This window comes from Haliotis rufescens, unplaced genomic scaffold, assembly GCF_023055435.1.
Source record: "Haliotis rufescens isolate VD_foot unplaced genomic scaffold, xgHalRufe1.0.p SCAF_5, whole genome shotgun sequence".
NCBI classification, from domain to species: Eukaryota; Metazoa; Mollusca; class Gastropoda; order Lepetellida; family Haliotidae; genus Haliotis; species Haliotis rufescens.
In genome coordinates this window covers 11746918-11762691 of record NW_025964223.1, presented here as the reverse complement: position 1 = coordinate 11762691, position 15774 = coordinate 11746918, and the positions used below count along the sequence as shown (strand labels likewise).

The following is a 15774-nucleotide window of genomic DNA, read 5'->3' as shown; positions in this document are numbered from 1 at the left end:
CATATATGTCTATAGTATGTTATTTAAGTATTTCATCGTGTTATGCAGTGGTAAAACTAATATTTTTGGTTCAGTGTTAATATATTTAACAGTGAAAAAGGATTATAAATTTTGAACTTTTTCCAAAATATATCTGCAGCCCCACTTAAACAAGGCATTCCTAGTGCTAGGACTGTTGTAGCACCGACAGATTATATGGTCTCTGGTTTCACCAAAATGGTAAAGTTTAAGACCTACATGACTTAGGGCTCCCACCCCATGAACTTACATGCCATGATATAACTCACTCACTCACTCACTCACTCTGAAACAATTGTCATTCCAAAACAGTGCCTTCTACGAAAGACACCCCTCATCTTTATGTCACATTCTGGATGACTGCTGGTTCCTCTTTCACTTTTCAGGTACAGGTTTAAAAAGCAATTTCATTACATTTATTGTAATCCGATTTCTGTCTAATCTGACTAAAAGTTTCAGTCCTGACGCAGCCACCTGTATTATCATATAGAAACCTTGTGCAGTCCGACATCTCCGCTTCTGTTTTGTGGTCCCATGAGTAAATATACTCTGTGTTGTCTGAAATCTCATTAAAATCAGACCTTAGTTCTCGCTACCGCTAAACAAAGATCTGAAGACATCCCATTAGGGGTCATGTCAGACCGACCTTTCATCCGACCGATCAGTGCGTCGCTTACCAGATTATGAAAGTGACAGTCGGAGTGTGATTTCTAATCATACAACCTCGAAAACTTTAACATGGAGTATACCGAACGATAGTTACGGGTTTAACGACTGATTCCTTACAATCTAGACCATCTATTAGCCTTTCCAGAATATTTTTTGTTCAGATTTCAATTTTTTAATCGGAATTTGTCAAAATATATTTCGAAGCGAAGTCGCCAATTTGAAATTATTGCCGTAAAGCACGAGAAAGCTGCCTTATGATTGGTCATTCCATTTGTCGGTCAAAGTTCGCGCAAGGTCGGTCTAACGTGACCCGTAATCGGATGTCCTCAGATCTTTGTTCAGCGGTAGCGAGAACTAAGATCTGATTTTAATGAGATTGTGTTGTCTGCATCAACACTGGAACAACCTTCAATAAACACTCAAGTGTGCCCGTGTTGTGTTTGTATTCTTAAGGGACCATTAGTTGAACATTAGCACATGTATTTAGTATACAGCCTTCAATAAAAACTCAATTAACGCTTGACGAGGATTAATCACAATGAACCAATTAACTTTTCAGGCTTGGTGAGTCAGTGGAGTAGCCGAGTGGTTAATGCATTTGCTCATCACTGCTAAGTCCTGGGTTTAATTCCGCACATTGTAACAAAGAGAAGAATCTATTTTTTCCGTAACCTGCAAGAAGACTCGGACCCCTATCGATGAATGTCATAATATGTGCGAAAATACGAGAAACCAATGAGAATGCGCGTATGATTTCAAGTTCTTCGTCAAAGAATCCCTCAGAAATAATTTTTGATTTTACATATGTCTTGCATCTTAAAATATACCCAAGACAAAGTTACATGTGTTCAATCATACTGTATAATTCCGCATTTCCCGATATGCTTTAAATTGCTTCTGAAATATATATAATATATGGGGAAATATATGTGAACCATTACGCAACGAGTTGACAACTGTTTTAGGTATGCCCGTTTGCGCTAAGACGGAACCCGGTCGCACAAATGGCCATGAGAGGGGCACGAGTCGCTATTCGGCTTGTCCCGGAATAACACGAGTTTGTCACGATGAAGCAATTAGTCATTGTTTTATTTGTAACTGTAATTATTTTCCTGATTTATGTACACACGATTGAATTATTTATTCATAGTAAAGATAATGTCCACAGTGGTAGGTTAAGCAATAAGTCAATATTTGTCTCTGTAATTATATTTTTCTGATTTATGTACATACGATTGAATTATTTATTCATTGTAGAGATAACGTGATATATTTTACATAACTATATCTTTCAACAATGCTTTTTAATATTTTCTAATTGAGCATGGGTTCAGTGGCAACCATCACAATTTACTGTACAGAGTTGCATCCATTAGTGGTACCAGGATCCGCTGCTTGTGGGTTTGAATCTCTTCATTTATTATAAGGTGTGTGAGCCCTGTTTGAAAGAAATAGTTATCCCCTCCCCAAAAAAACCACGCACACGTGATAAAGTCTGGCCCCAACCACACCCGCCTTATCCGCTCCCCCCCCCCCCCCCCCCCCCACACACACACCCCTCTCCCAACCACACACGCCTTACACCCCTCCCAACCACACACGCCTTACACCCCTCCCAACCACACACGCCTTACACCCCTCCCAACCACACACGCCTTACACCCCTCCCAACCACACAGGACCGCCTCCATGGTCTAATGGTAGAGCGGAAGGTCCGGGGTTCGATCCCCAGCCGCGTCATACCAAAAGACGTTAAAAGATTGTACTTGTTGTTACCCTGTCTGGCGCTCGGCATTGAGGGGCTAAAACAAGGACTGGTCGGCTCTGAGTCATTATAGTGTGTCTGAGTGGGGTATTCATGTTAAACTACGGCATGGTATTTCAGTGTGCTAGCACTATAAATCGGCATCAGTCCGGACTAGTACAAGCAGCCACACACACACACACGTGCATGCACGTCGCTATATAAGTGCAATAATCTTGGACGCGACGTTAAACCCCATTTCACCTCACCCAACCACACACGCTTTATCCGCATCGATTTGCGACCCCGGTATCGAGAAACATACTGTACATTACGTTACAAGTTATATTGGCGTGCAATAACGCGAATAATAACAGAAACTATTGATACAACAGCTTGTGCCGATTCTCTGGTATTTCCCGGTTGGCTTCAAACAGCATAACATTCAAAGTGCCCTCAGCCATATAGGATTCTGCCCCAGATTATCCCATCTTCCAAACAAACGAGACTAATGTGTGACTCGTTAATTATTACATGGGCGCATGTGTCATTATTTTTAAGATACGCGGGTCAGGATTGTTGTAATTTCTGGGCGAAATGGAATAACTGTGATACAGATACGAATGTAATAATCAGTCTGTCAAGACATTATAAATACCTGCGGCGAAGAAGTGATGTCCTAAGTTCAATTTTGAAACAGTCATACACATTTTGACGTCATTGCACTAACCTATGTGCTAAGTTCACATATGTGAACATGTGCTGTGGTGTCCATATGCGTATCATCAACCCAATAGCTAATAACTACGAGTATCATATTGTGTTGTGTGTGACAACAATACACAATTATTGCAGGTCAAGTCGGTCTAGTCTGATAATAAAAAGGCGATTTGCCTGATATAATCGCCACAATTATTGTCCGGGATTGACTATTGTAGGGTCACAATAGGCAGTTTCACAGGTAGTCGGCTTCAGTTAACGACCATTGTGTTGCGCAGTTAATAATACGGCGATAACAAGTGTAGACGCCAATCCAGGTAGTCATGTAACAAACAGTTTTCTGACTCGTTAGCCCACGACGCCTCATGAGCCCTTGTCGCAGTGGACAACAGTGCTTCTTTATCTGAGCTTGGCATCACGGGTGGCCCAGTCGTCTAAGGCGCCGCGATTCGCTGTGCAGAGTTGCGTCCTTTGGGCACGCCAGGAACGCCAGGAACTTATCATTGTGGGTTCGAATCCCGGTTCGCCCCGATTATGTTTCTAGATTTGTCAGTACCATACCCGTGCTCGTGGGTTTAACAGAAGTTGTATACGTCTGAGACTCCCACATTAAACTGACACGCCGCGATATAACTGGAATACTGTTAAAATCGGCGTTAAACCCAACTCACTCACTCATCTGAGCTATGTTCAAGAGGCAACTTTAAGTAAGTCTGTATTATTGAGTCCCGAAAATGCTGAAAAACCTTTTCCCGGGTCCCTCTACTACCCCCCTCCCCCCCGGGGCCACACACACACACGCACACACCATCTATTTTTAATGACGAATACTCACATCTTTGTTGTGCAAAAGCTATTTACATCGGAAATTGTGATAGCATTTAATGTTAATCTTTACATCGTATGATTTTCTTGTAAGCTGTCATGCCAGTTCTGTTCAGTATATTACTTTATTTTTCTTCATTCCAGAAACTCAATGCGTGATAAATGTATCCTTTATTAACAATTGTTTGTTATTTACAATTATTTACAATTGACTTGCCTTTGCATGTGTTTGTGACGGGTGCCACCGGTGAGGCAGAATACGCTCACATTTTCGCGAACACATGGTGCGAGGGCTGGCTGAAAAGTTCTAAGCCTAACTGTGAAAGACCCGTACCAAGTCGATGGTTTTTATTTATTTCTCCACATAGTCCCCTTCCAGGTTTACACACTGCAAGGCCTGGATGCCGGTCAAGAAGAAATTTTCTTCAGCCACCCTAAAAGAGTCATTCACAGCGGAAATGACATCATCACTACTAGGAGAATGGCGACCGGCTAGTTCCTTTTTCATTTTGGGAAACAGGTGAAAGTCTGACGGGGCCAAATCGGGTGAATAAGGGGATGGTCAATGAGTTCGAAGCCACAATCATGGATCGCTGACATGGCAACAACCGATTTGTGAACAGGAGCATTGTCTTGGTGGAACAGGAGCATTCCCCGTCGCTTAGCCTTGATAGCTTCACGCAACTGTCTCAGTAGGTCAGCATACTATCTTCCATTGATAGTCTGGCCTTTTTCAAGATAGTCAATCAGCAGAATACCCTTGGAATCCCAAAAGGCTGAAGCCATCACCTTTCCAGCAGAAGGAACCGACTTGGCTCTTTGGGGGGCTGGTGATTCCGGATGCTTCCATTGTTTAGACTGAAGTTTGGTTTCTGGTTGAAAGTGATGAATCCAGGTCTCATCCATGGTTACAAATCGGGCCAAAAATCATCGGGATCTGCTTCAAAACGGCATACATTGTCACGGGACGTCAGGAATCTGACACGTTTCTGATCCGCTGTCAAGAGCTTTTGCACCCATCTTGCAGAAACTTTTGTCATTCCCAACTCGTTGGTGATAATGTGCTCAACCCTCTCATGAGAGATGCCCACAACACTGGCAATATGTCAATCATCGATCAGCCATCACCATGTCATGCACCCGGGTAATGTTTTCCGGAATGGTTGCTGTTGAAGGCCTTCCTGGACGCGGGTCATCGTCAAGGCTCTCTCTGCCACGCTTGAATTCCGCATCCCACTTCTTTACAGTGGAAAAGGAAGGGGCATCATTCCGTAAAGTGGAGACCATGTCAGCATGTATCTGTGTTGGAGTTGCAGGTACTTGATGACTGCCCTATAGCCAGTTTTGTCCATTTCTGGTGATTTCAATGGGTAGGTTCACAAGATGGTCTGGTACAAAGACAGTAATAACACTACAGTTGCAGTTCTTATGTCTATGATTCATTAAATGATTGTACTTGTTGGTGGAAAAAGTTTGTTTCAATCCGATTGATATATCCCACTTAGGCTTAGAACTTTTCAGCCGGCCCTCGTATCATCACTGTTAATGTTTCATAAACACTGCTCGTGATATAGTCGGAATCGTACAATCGACTCTTTTGGCAGAGATTTCTTATGAATATAGAAGGGTTTTGTGGCTTATATTTACTATTTGATGTGATGATATATAAGTTTCATCCATGATAATTATCTTTGGCGTTATGATCGGTTAAATCATACATTTATTTAGAGATTTGCATGATATGAATTTGCGTTGGTAATTCCAATGCAAACTTCAAAGACATGCATTGAAGTCCACATTGCTGTCACTGTGTGTTAGCAACAAGCACGTGCTTCATTGTTATCATCGACACGACCAGAGAACAATGAATTTCTGCATCAAGGACAAAGATGACCTGTGAGTTGAAGTAAATTAACACGTGTTGGGTAATTGGCAACCTGATTGTCATATAGAATATTTCACCAAGCAACAGAGCCAAACACCTCTCATGCTTGGCTTTACATTAAGTAACGTGATATATGTTATGTATAACAATCAACGTGACTAATACAGCGTGTAAGGATAAAATTAGTATTGTCGAGTCTGCGCAGATCCAGCTTTCATGCCTGTCGGCGCAATATCGATTACCTGATCTGGTGTCTCGCCAGCGCAAACCTCCCGATTGCGTAGTCCTTATCTGTTTGGTGCCATGACTGGTGCCATGGGATATACTTTTTGCCAAGCAGGGACTGTGTATAGTGTCATGTATCGAAAATAAGACAGCAAAAGACGGTTTATTATGACAGTGCTGCCGTCCCACTTGGCCAGACACGCTTGTGCCAGGATCCCGCTGTGGAGGCGAAGATAGACTGGATTTACTTACAACCGACCGACACGCATGGTAAGCATGAAGAGGGTTAACCAGTCATTGTACTACTTAAACCAGACCAGTATTGACCCTAGTGTGTCAAAATGTATTCATTTCACTCATTGATAGAAAACGCATTTTCTCTCATCATTCCCACTCATTATGTAACATTAGCAGTTTTTTTCAAAAGCTTATACTCTCAAACAGGTAGGACTTTCTGTTTTGTGGAGGAATCATTTAGACCGTCATATGGTATCGTTTCAAAAACATCCATATCCGTGTATTCCTATTCAGTATATTCCAACAAGTACAACACTACAATAGCATGTCTGTCTCACACGGATGAACGAGTCCTGAATCAATCAATCACGTGGCAAGTCAATATCACGCATGTGTGGGCATGGATGTGGGTCAAATCATTATAGTGCATGAGTCGCTTCGTTGGTTACAATGACGTCAATCAATTTCAGTAGATAGCTGCAACTTAACAACGATCTTCTAATGATTGGTTTTGGTTGGTTGGTTTGTTGTTTAACGCCGCACTCAGCAATATTCTGGCTACATGACAGCGGTCTGTAAATAATCGAGTCTGGACCAGACAATCCAGTGATTAATATCACGAGCATCGATCCACGCAATTGGGATACGATGACATGCATCAACCAAGTCAGCGAGCCTGACTACCCGATCCCGCTAGTCGCCTCCTACGACAAGCATCGTCGCCTTTTACGTCAAGCATGGGTTGGTAAAGACCTATTCTACCCCGGATCCTTCACGGGTCTTTCTTCTAATGAACAAATCCGCTTTACCTGTTCAGGGAGTATCAGGACGAATAAGGGACAGGCCATTTATCACGGGTGGGTGGGTCAGAGGTTTGTGATGCACTCCTGTGCTAGAAAATAATAACGCCTCCCCTCTCCCCCCTGCATGTCATATTTTGGGTGACCCACACCATGTCCTTGTGCAGTTATTTCATGACCCTTCCTGAAATTTTTTTTAAAAAATGCAAAAGCACTTTATTTTTAATTAGAAATTGTCCATGTTACCATGGTTCTCCTTTATTATGTGTATGTGTTTTATGACCCTCCTCTAGAGACAGCCATATTTTTGGTGACCCTCCCCTGATTTCCTCTGATCCACCCCTAACCTCAACCCTGACCCTCATCGTAAGGGTCGCTCAACATCGTCGACATTAATCTTTGTTTTGCATAAGAAGTAGTGAACAGACATGATTAAAAGAAGGTATAAATATTTAACTGCTTGTGTAACTCTGTGCGAGAGGGCGTTGTCAGCTACACGTTACATATTTCATGAGTTTAGCCCCTCTACTAACGTAAAGTCGAATAACTGTACTGTGGATCCTTCGCGCACACAGCTGCGTTGATGTTGTTTAACGCGGGACTCGCGAATATTCCAGTAAATACTCGATTCTAGACCAGGCAGTCCAGTGTTTGATATAATGAGCAACACTCCACGTTGGGATCGACGACACGCTGTCGACCAAGCCACCAAGCCTGACCACTCCATTTAGTCGCCTCTTACGACAAGCATAATGTGCTGGAGACAAATTCTAAGCCGGATAAACGTAACATCCGCCTATTGATAAGATATAAGTCACAGTAAGTTACACAGTTCTTACCAATATTCCATATCACGACAGGGGGACACCAGAATCAGTACCAATATCATTACCAATTAGCAATTTGGACTGTGAAGATAGAATAGGTCTTCAGCAACCCATGCTTGCCATAAAAGGCGACTATGCTTGTCATAAGGGGCGACTAACGGGATCGGGTGGTCAGGCTCGCTGACTTGGTTGGTCCATGTCATCGTATCCCAATAGCTTGGTTCGATGCTCATGATGTCAATCACTGAATTGTCTGGCCCAGACTCGATTATATTCAGACAGTCATCATATAGATGGAATATTGCTGAGTGCGGCGTTAAACAACCAACCAACCAACCAACCCAGTATGAAATAGCTTGCTGTCCTTACCAAGTGTTGAGCAGTATATATATACGTGTGACATAACTGTGTGGTGTCTGAAGTATGTGTAATTTCATAGTAAACACTGTGCAATGTGTTGGTAATTTGGACATCAGACTTCAAACATGTGTTGTATTTGCAGGAAGTGATGGAATAGATCGGCATTTATCTCACCCGAGTGCGGCGTTATACAACAACAACAACAACAACAACAACAACACATCATTAGCAATTTGTTAACCTTGCAAGCTATTTGACAGAAACACATTGTCAATCACTTTCCATGACAGCAAGTTTACGACATTTAGAAACGACAAACGGTCGGGACTCTGATGCACGACAATAAACCAATAATGAACAAGCCAGCTCCTGATGGGCAGAGCACCGACTTGAGGCTACATTCAAATATGTCTCCTGCAGTATTAGACTAATATGCCATGCGTTTGTGTTAATTTACAATGCACCTGCGATATTCTACGTATGATACTATTGGTATATCCGAATGTATCGTTGTTATTTGTTCCAGATACTTCCAAAAGATTACTACCAATATGTCTTGTTCTGTAAACGCCTGCTTTGAGACTGTGTCCGGATTCTTCCAGAGGATTTTCAAAAAGATTGGTACTTTTATCGGAACGTATCCCGTGGCTCACATTATCGGATCTGTCATTGTGGCAATTGGTCTTAGTTTTGGCATGCTTACGTTATCCAACGAGACTGACACAGAGACACTGTACACGCCCATTAACAGCAGAGCATCACAAGACAGAGTTCAGTACCAGGCCACGTTCACAGACGCCACAGGAAGCAACTACCGCGGATATGCACTTACGGCTCTTGACATGTATGGCCGATTGTTGATAAGCAGCACGACAGGTGGGAACGTGTTCACTAATGCTACTGTTGAAGAAATACGAACCCAAATAAATGAAGTCAAAAGTATTAATGCAACCTATGACAATGTAGTGTTTACTTACAGCGATATCTGTGCTCGGCAGGATGGTAGTTGCTATGTTTCAGGGGAGTTTCTCACAACAGATGCTGTGTATAATGTGTATCTGTCTGGTGGAATCACCTACCCAAACTGGAATAACATAGACATATCAGCATTTCTTGGACAGGTTGATTCGACAGGTGGAAAACTGGTGTCTGCAAAGTACCTGAGTATTACGTTTGATTTACGAATGGACTCAGGGGTTAACAAGGCAAAAGCAAGAGCATGGGAAGAAGCGTTCCTGAAGAGAGTAGCAAGTTTAAACACAACATCAACAAGGATAAACTATGCTGCCTCCCATTCGCTGGACACAGAGCTAAACAAAAACACAAACGGAGACATCGTGTTCTTCTCTATAACCTTCACGTTGATGATCACGTATGCCACTGTCGTCGCCGGCGGTGATGTGGTGTCATCGAGGACGTGGGCATCATGGGCTGGCGTTCTTGCTGCTGGATTTGGCGTATTGTCTTCATTTGGACTTGTCAGCCTTTGTGGTGTCAAGTTCGTCAACATCGTTGGCGTGACACCATTCTTAGTCATAGGTATGTTTTAGACTACACCAGAACGGGCATAATATGCAAACCCCTTAAGTGACATAGCACAAGATGGTTTAATAATCCTTAATATCATTATCAAGTAGACTTTGCAATAGACTGTCCTTGGATATTGAGATGATACTTGTTCCCCGTCAGTTAATATATATATCTCACCGACTGGCAAGACAGTTGATGTCTTCACTAGTGGCGCATGAAAATGTTAGCTGATTAATATTATTATCATTCAATCAAAGTGAAAGTAGTTCCGACAAGAATTCGTATTTTATTCGAGCGAAATATACATTTTAATATATTGGATTTATTTTAATACACTTGAACTCCGAATGTTCATTCACAAGTCATTACTCCAATCCTCTTGTTGATGAAGGTATCGGTGTGGACGACATGTTCCTGTTGATGTCCAGCTGGGCGGAGACCTACCCTCACCGAGACAAGTCCGTCGCCGAGAGGATGGGAATGACCTTTGCCTCAGCGGGTATCGGTATCACCATCACGTCTCTCACTGATCTCCTGGCCTTCTTAACTGGCGTGTCTTCTGTGTTTCTCAGTGTGAGGAACTTCTGTGTATACACAGGTTAGTATGGTGTATATTTGCCCCAAACAAGTTACACCTACCTGGCTTCAATTAAGATGTAAATTACCATCAATTCAAATTTTCAGAATGACACCATTCTCTGCTTTTGTCTCTACGTTGTCCGGTAAATCAGTACTTTATACAATCAGTACAATTGTTATCTCCATAGGGGGCACGGGTGGCCCAGTCTTCTAAGGCGCCGCGATTCTCTGTGCAGAGTTGCGTCCCTTGGGCACACCAGAAACCTATTATTGTGGGTTCAAATCCTGGTTCTTTTAAGGTTCGCACGTGCTGGCCAGTTGCACAGTTCAAATAACTGTGTTGCGTTTATTGCAATCTGTTACCGCCTCCGTGGTCTTGTGGATAGAGCATCTGCTTCGACATTAGAATGGCGCTCGGCAATGAGGGGATACAAAAATGCCTGGGTTATCCATGTTAAGCTGTGGCATGGTATCTCTATGAAACTGGCATAAGCCCTAGGTAGTACAAACAACCGAACACACACGTGCAGGCACGTCACCATGTAAGTGAAACAGTCTTTAACCTAACGTAAAACCCCATTTCACCTCACCAACCGGTCTATTTCGTGTTCCTTTAATAACTCATATAGCGTTCATATTCGTTGTACATGTACCTATATTCTTCTCATTCACAGGTGTGGCCGTCATCTTCTGCTACCTGTACCAGTGCCTCCTCTTCTCCCCCTGCCTCGCCATCCATGGCCGTCGGGTTGACAGTAACAAACACTGCATGACCTGCCTCAAAACCAAATCCAGAGACGAACTCAGGAAAGATGGCGCCTCCACCTGCAGAGTGTTATGCTGTGGAGGCTCACCACCAACAGAGAGGGGTCAGGATGAACGATTCTTTGAGACACTGCCACGGAAGTACTTGCCACGAATGTTGCTGAATATGTGGGGGAAAATAGTTGTTATTTTATTATATATTGTTTACCTTGGTGTTTCCATTTGGGGAACAATCAACTTTAAGGAAGGGTTGATTCTGAAGAATCTTGTTTCCTCAACCTCTTACTTTTACTCATACAGTGAAACGTATGACACATACTTCTCAGGTGCATTCCCAATCCCATTTGTCTTTGGGTCGACAACGGACTACACCAACACACAAACTTTAAATAACATTGATTCGCTAATACAGAATGCAAAGTCCGACAGTAGTGTTGATGCTGACTCCCTCATCTGCTGGTTACACAGCTACAGGAACGATTCAAGTTACGATGGCAGCAGCTCCCCGGCCTTTGTGTCGGGATTGAAAACATTCCTTGCAGCAAATACAGTGTATGAGAACGATGTTGCTTTGGACTCTAGCAACATTTCTATTACTGCATCTAGGTGCTACCTTTTCTCAACTAAAATCAAGGACTCCAATGCCCAAGCTGATGTTATGGTTCGAATGCGAGCTCTGGCAGACAACTCACCTCTCTCTGTCTACACCTTCTACCCATCCTACATCTTCTTTGAGCAGTATGTTGCCATCCTTCCCAATACACTACAAACTGTGGGTCTGGCACTGGTCGTCATGACTGTGGTCACCTGCATCTTCCTTCCTCATCCTCTTCTGGTTTTCCTTGTGGTCCTGAACGTCGTTTCTATCCTCGTTGGTATCTTTGGGTTCCTTTATATCTGGGGACTGAGTCTCAGCTCAGTGACAATGATCCATCTCATCATGTCTGTCGGCTTCTCGGTGGACTTCAGCGTGCACGTGTGCTCTGCCTATATGATTGGAAAGGGAAGTAACAGGAGAGAGAAAACCGAATCTGCCATTGTCCATGCAGCTGGTCCCATATTAAACGGTGGACTGTCATCCTTTCTGGGCATTCTTGTGCTGGTGTTCTCAAAGTCCTACATCTTCAACTCCTTCTTCAAGATCATGTTTACAGTGATCCTGTTCGGCATGCTGCATGCTGTGTTCCTTTTCCCTGTGATACTCTCCATCCTTGGGCCAGTGACGAAGTCAAGGGTTTCAGAGTCCCCTCAGCGCACCCGATCACCATCGCCTGCTGTGGATTACCCTCTGTAGATATGGATTCCTAGTATATTTTTAGTGAAGATATAGACTATTCGTCTTGAGATTCTTGTGTGAATGCAAGCATTCAAGTGTGCTGGTCGCTGTTGCAAGATCATGACCAATGAAATACAGTAAACTACTGTTATAACGAACTCAAAGGGGCCACTAATTTTAGTTCGTTATAACTGGAGTTCGTTATAAACACATGCACAGCATATATACAGTAAATGTCCGGGACAATAGTTCGTCATATCCGTCAGTTTGGTATAGGCATGTTCGTTATAAACGTGGTTTACTGTATATGATGATGATTATCCATTTGTATTTTTATTATATAGTTAAAGTATTATAGATTCCGTCCAGCTAACGCAGTGTTGTACACAGAGTAGAGTTGCATAACATGATGCTCTGTTATCCTTTTAACTGCATCTCTATAACAACATCATGACAATCTCTACCTAGTTAAGTTATATATTAGATTACATATATGTGATTCCAAGTTAGAAGTGGTCCCCAGCAATATATGCTGGCTGTAAGAAGCGACTTAGCGGATCGGGTGGTTAGGCTCGCATGAATATTCGCTGTGTAAAGTTTCGTCGCATAGCCACGCCAGAATGTTCAAATCGTGATATCAGATCACGGCATCGACCAAATTATCACCCAGAGCCTGTCAGCACCATTTTAAATCACACGCCCGTCGGTGCGACAGTTAGGGTAATGGTCTACAATCCGCATCATTTTGAACGTTCTCCACACAAACTGACGAGAAGTGAGTGATATGACTTAAATACTGTTCAGAGCTGTGTAAATCCCAACTTACTGTGTCATACACTAATTCATACTGTGTCTCCATAGGGATCCGTCCAACATCAGACACAACCGTTAAAGTGTGTACAAGGTACAGCTACAAATGTCCATGGTTATCTCCTCCATATCGTTATGAGTATGGTATTATGTCAAATAATCACAGGCCAAGTATGTAACCAGTCTGTAAATATATATTGAACTGTTTGATTTCATATAACAACAAAATTTGTTTATACATATTTATATCATTGTCGAAAATATATATTCTAAAATATTGTTTTTTGTGGTATAAATGATTCATAAATTATTTTTTTGTTGACTATTGTTATGCGATGTACATGATACTCTGTACGGTGTTGGCTATATTTTGGGACACAATAGGACAAAGACTTGCAAGATTATGAACAACAACATCGCCACTGTCTTTCAGGAATTGTTTACGTAAATAGTTCTCCTTGTATATTTGGCAGTTTGTCTATCATACCTTTATCACTTCAAGTGCATTTTGAGGAACCCATAACTTTTTAAAGAATATTCACCAAGGTTATTTATTTTTGCTACTTTATAGGAATGATAGGGACACAGTAAGACGTTTATGACTATCTTGATAGACCATACTTGGTCAGATAAACGACGTCGACCTCCCTCAAATTGACTTGGTTGTTATAGATATCGTACAGTCCCAGTAGACAACAGTTTCATTCTAAACCTCTACCTGGTGTTGTTGATTTAGAAGATACTGAAGATATATTTAATAGTAATGAATACCATCGAATACTTGCCAATTCTAGCGTATCCATGTATGCCCAGTCAGGTAGTATACTGAAATATCGTTGACTTTAATGCACTTTGTATTGATGATATATGATTATCTTACAGTGTGTACACTATCTGGTAGATTCATCTAGTACCATGAGAGAGACGGTAGGCAATGATGAGACGATGCCAGTTCCGAAATAAGATTGCAATTCTGTGAACAGAGACTATTGTGGGGATCAATTACATGACCGTTCAGCTTCGTAAATCACAAGAGAAATAGTACAAACTACCTTGGATTTTATGTAAAAGTCCTATGTTGTCGGACGTTTAGAAATCGCAAACATTTGAATACATGTACCACATACTTACTGTGAAATACGTTTATTATGGTACTTAAGAAAGGGCTGAGAAACAGGCCCAAATGGGTGTTGACAAGAGGCTGCAATAAGGGGTTAAAAATAAGATCTAAATTGGTTAGGTAAGGTTTACTAAAGACACACGATCTTCTACGACTTGACTTGCGACAAATTCTTTAATACTGTAAAGGCGACGTTTCGGTATAGATCCTTATACCGTTGTCAAGCAAGACTGGTCTTCTTTGTCATCCGTCACCTTCTAAGTAAGACAAACAATTTATGCCCTGACTTCTGCTATGGGGCCTATTTTTTATTGTTGTTGTCACATGTTATGATTTTAAACTTTATCATGTATATTGTAATATAAATTGTCAATTATTCATTGATCCTCTGTGGTTATTTACTGAATTCAGAATTTAGTTAGGTACGTACAGATGTCCCAGTTAACATTCGCGTTCAACTGGGGAACAACGTGTAACACTGAGCAATATATTCGCTGATAAAATGAAAAGATATACAGTCAAGATTGAAAGTAAGGATAAGATATATGGACGAACAACTTCTTTATTGCAATAAGGAGCATGAGTGGATGTACTTGTTCATCCATATATCTTATCCTTACTTAGTACACCAACTTTTAAATGTCTCTCAAAGACGTTAGTCAAGATTTTGATATTTACGCTTCTCGAGGCATTGCAATCGGGACATGCTAAATCACAATACATCAACAATTCGACCAGTCGCTAGACCCCAAATCAGCTTGCGTTTGTTTCTTGTACCTAGAAAGCATTCCTTGGATTGTACAGACACTATGAAACATAATCACTTTGAAGTTGATACCCTATTTGTTCATATTTTGTTTTCCTTCTGTTCTAAACACTTATCATATGTGCATGAGATGCAGTAAAGGATTTGATAGTTTTCAATATTGCCATGTTTTTTTATATCATATTTTTGTGGGGGCACGGGTTGCCAAGTCGTCTAAGGTGCCGCGATTTGTTGTGCAGAGTTGCGTCCCTTGGGCACGCCAGAAACATATGATTGTGGATTCGAATCCGGGTTCGCCCCGATTATGTTTCTAGGTTTGTCACTTCGGGCTTTCCTCCCACATTACTGAGTGAGTATGGTTTAACGCCGCTCCCAGCAATATCACGGCGGGGGACACCAGAAATGGGCTTCACACATTGTACCCATGTCGGGAATCGAACCCGGGTCTTCGGCGTGAAGAACGAACGCTTTAACCACTGGGCTACCCGACCGCCCCCCTCCCACATTAAGCTGACACGCCGCGATATAACTGGAATAATCACTCACCATATTTTTGTGTCAGCTTTGAGAAGAATGGAAATAACGAGGTATACTCTCGGCAGGACCAGTGATAGTAAA

General features: G+C 42.0%; 1 protein-coding gene across 1 annotated transcript; it reads left to right on the top strand.

Moving 5' to 3' along the window:
* The first annotated feature begins 6094 nt into the window (after nt 1-6094).
* LOC124111002 (patched domain-containing protein 3-like) lies at nt 6095-12637 on the top strand. Its single transcript, XM_048384450.1, has 4 exons — nt 6095-6356; nt 8837-9849; nt 10232-10438; nt 11094-12637. The coding sequence occupies exons 2-4, from the start codon at nt 8862-8864 to the stop codon at nt 12476-12478; spliced, it is 2580 nt and encodes an 859-aa protein (XP_048240407.1). The 5' UTR covers nt 6095-6356; nt 8837-8861; the 3' UTR covers nt 12479-12637.
* The last annotated feature ends 3137 nt before the right edge of the window (nt 12638-15774 follow it).

Excerpts from the sequence above, each read along its gene's own strand:
- LOC124111002 (XM_048384450.1), top strand. The coding sequence starts at position 8,862 with ATGTCTTGTTCTGTAAACGCCTGCTTTGAGACTGTGTCCGGATTCTTC. Across the intron at positions 9,850-10,231 it reads GACACCATTCTTAGTCATAG|GTATCGGTGTGGACGACATG; the intron begins GTATGTTTTAGA and ends TTGTTGATGAAG. Across the intron at positions 10,439-11,093 it reads GAACTTCTGTGTATACACAG|GTGTGGCCGTCATCTTCTGC; the intron begins GTTAGTATGGTG and ends TCTCATTCACAG.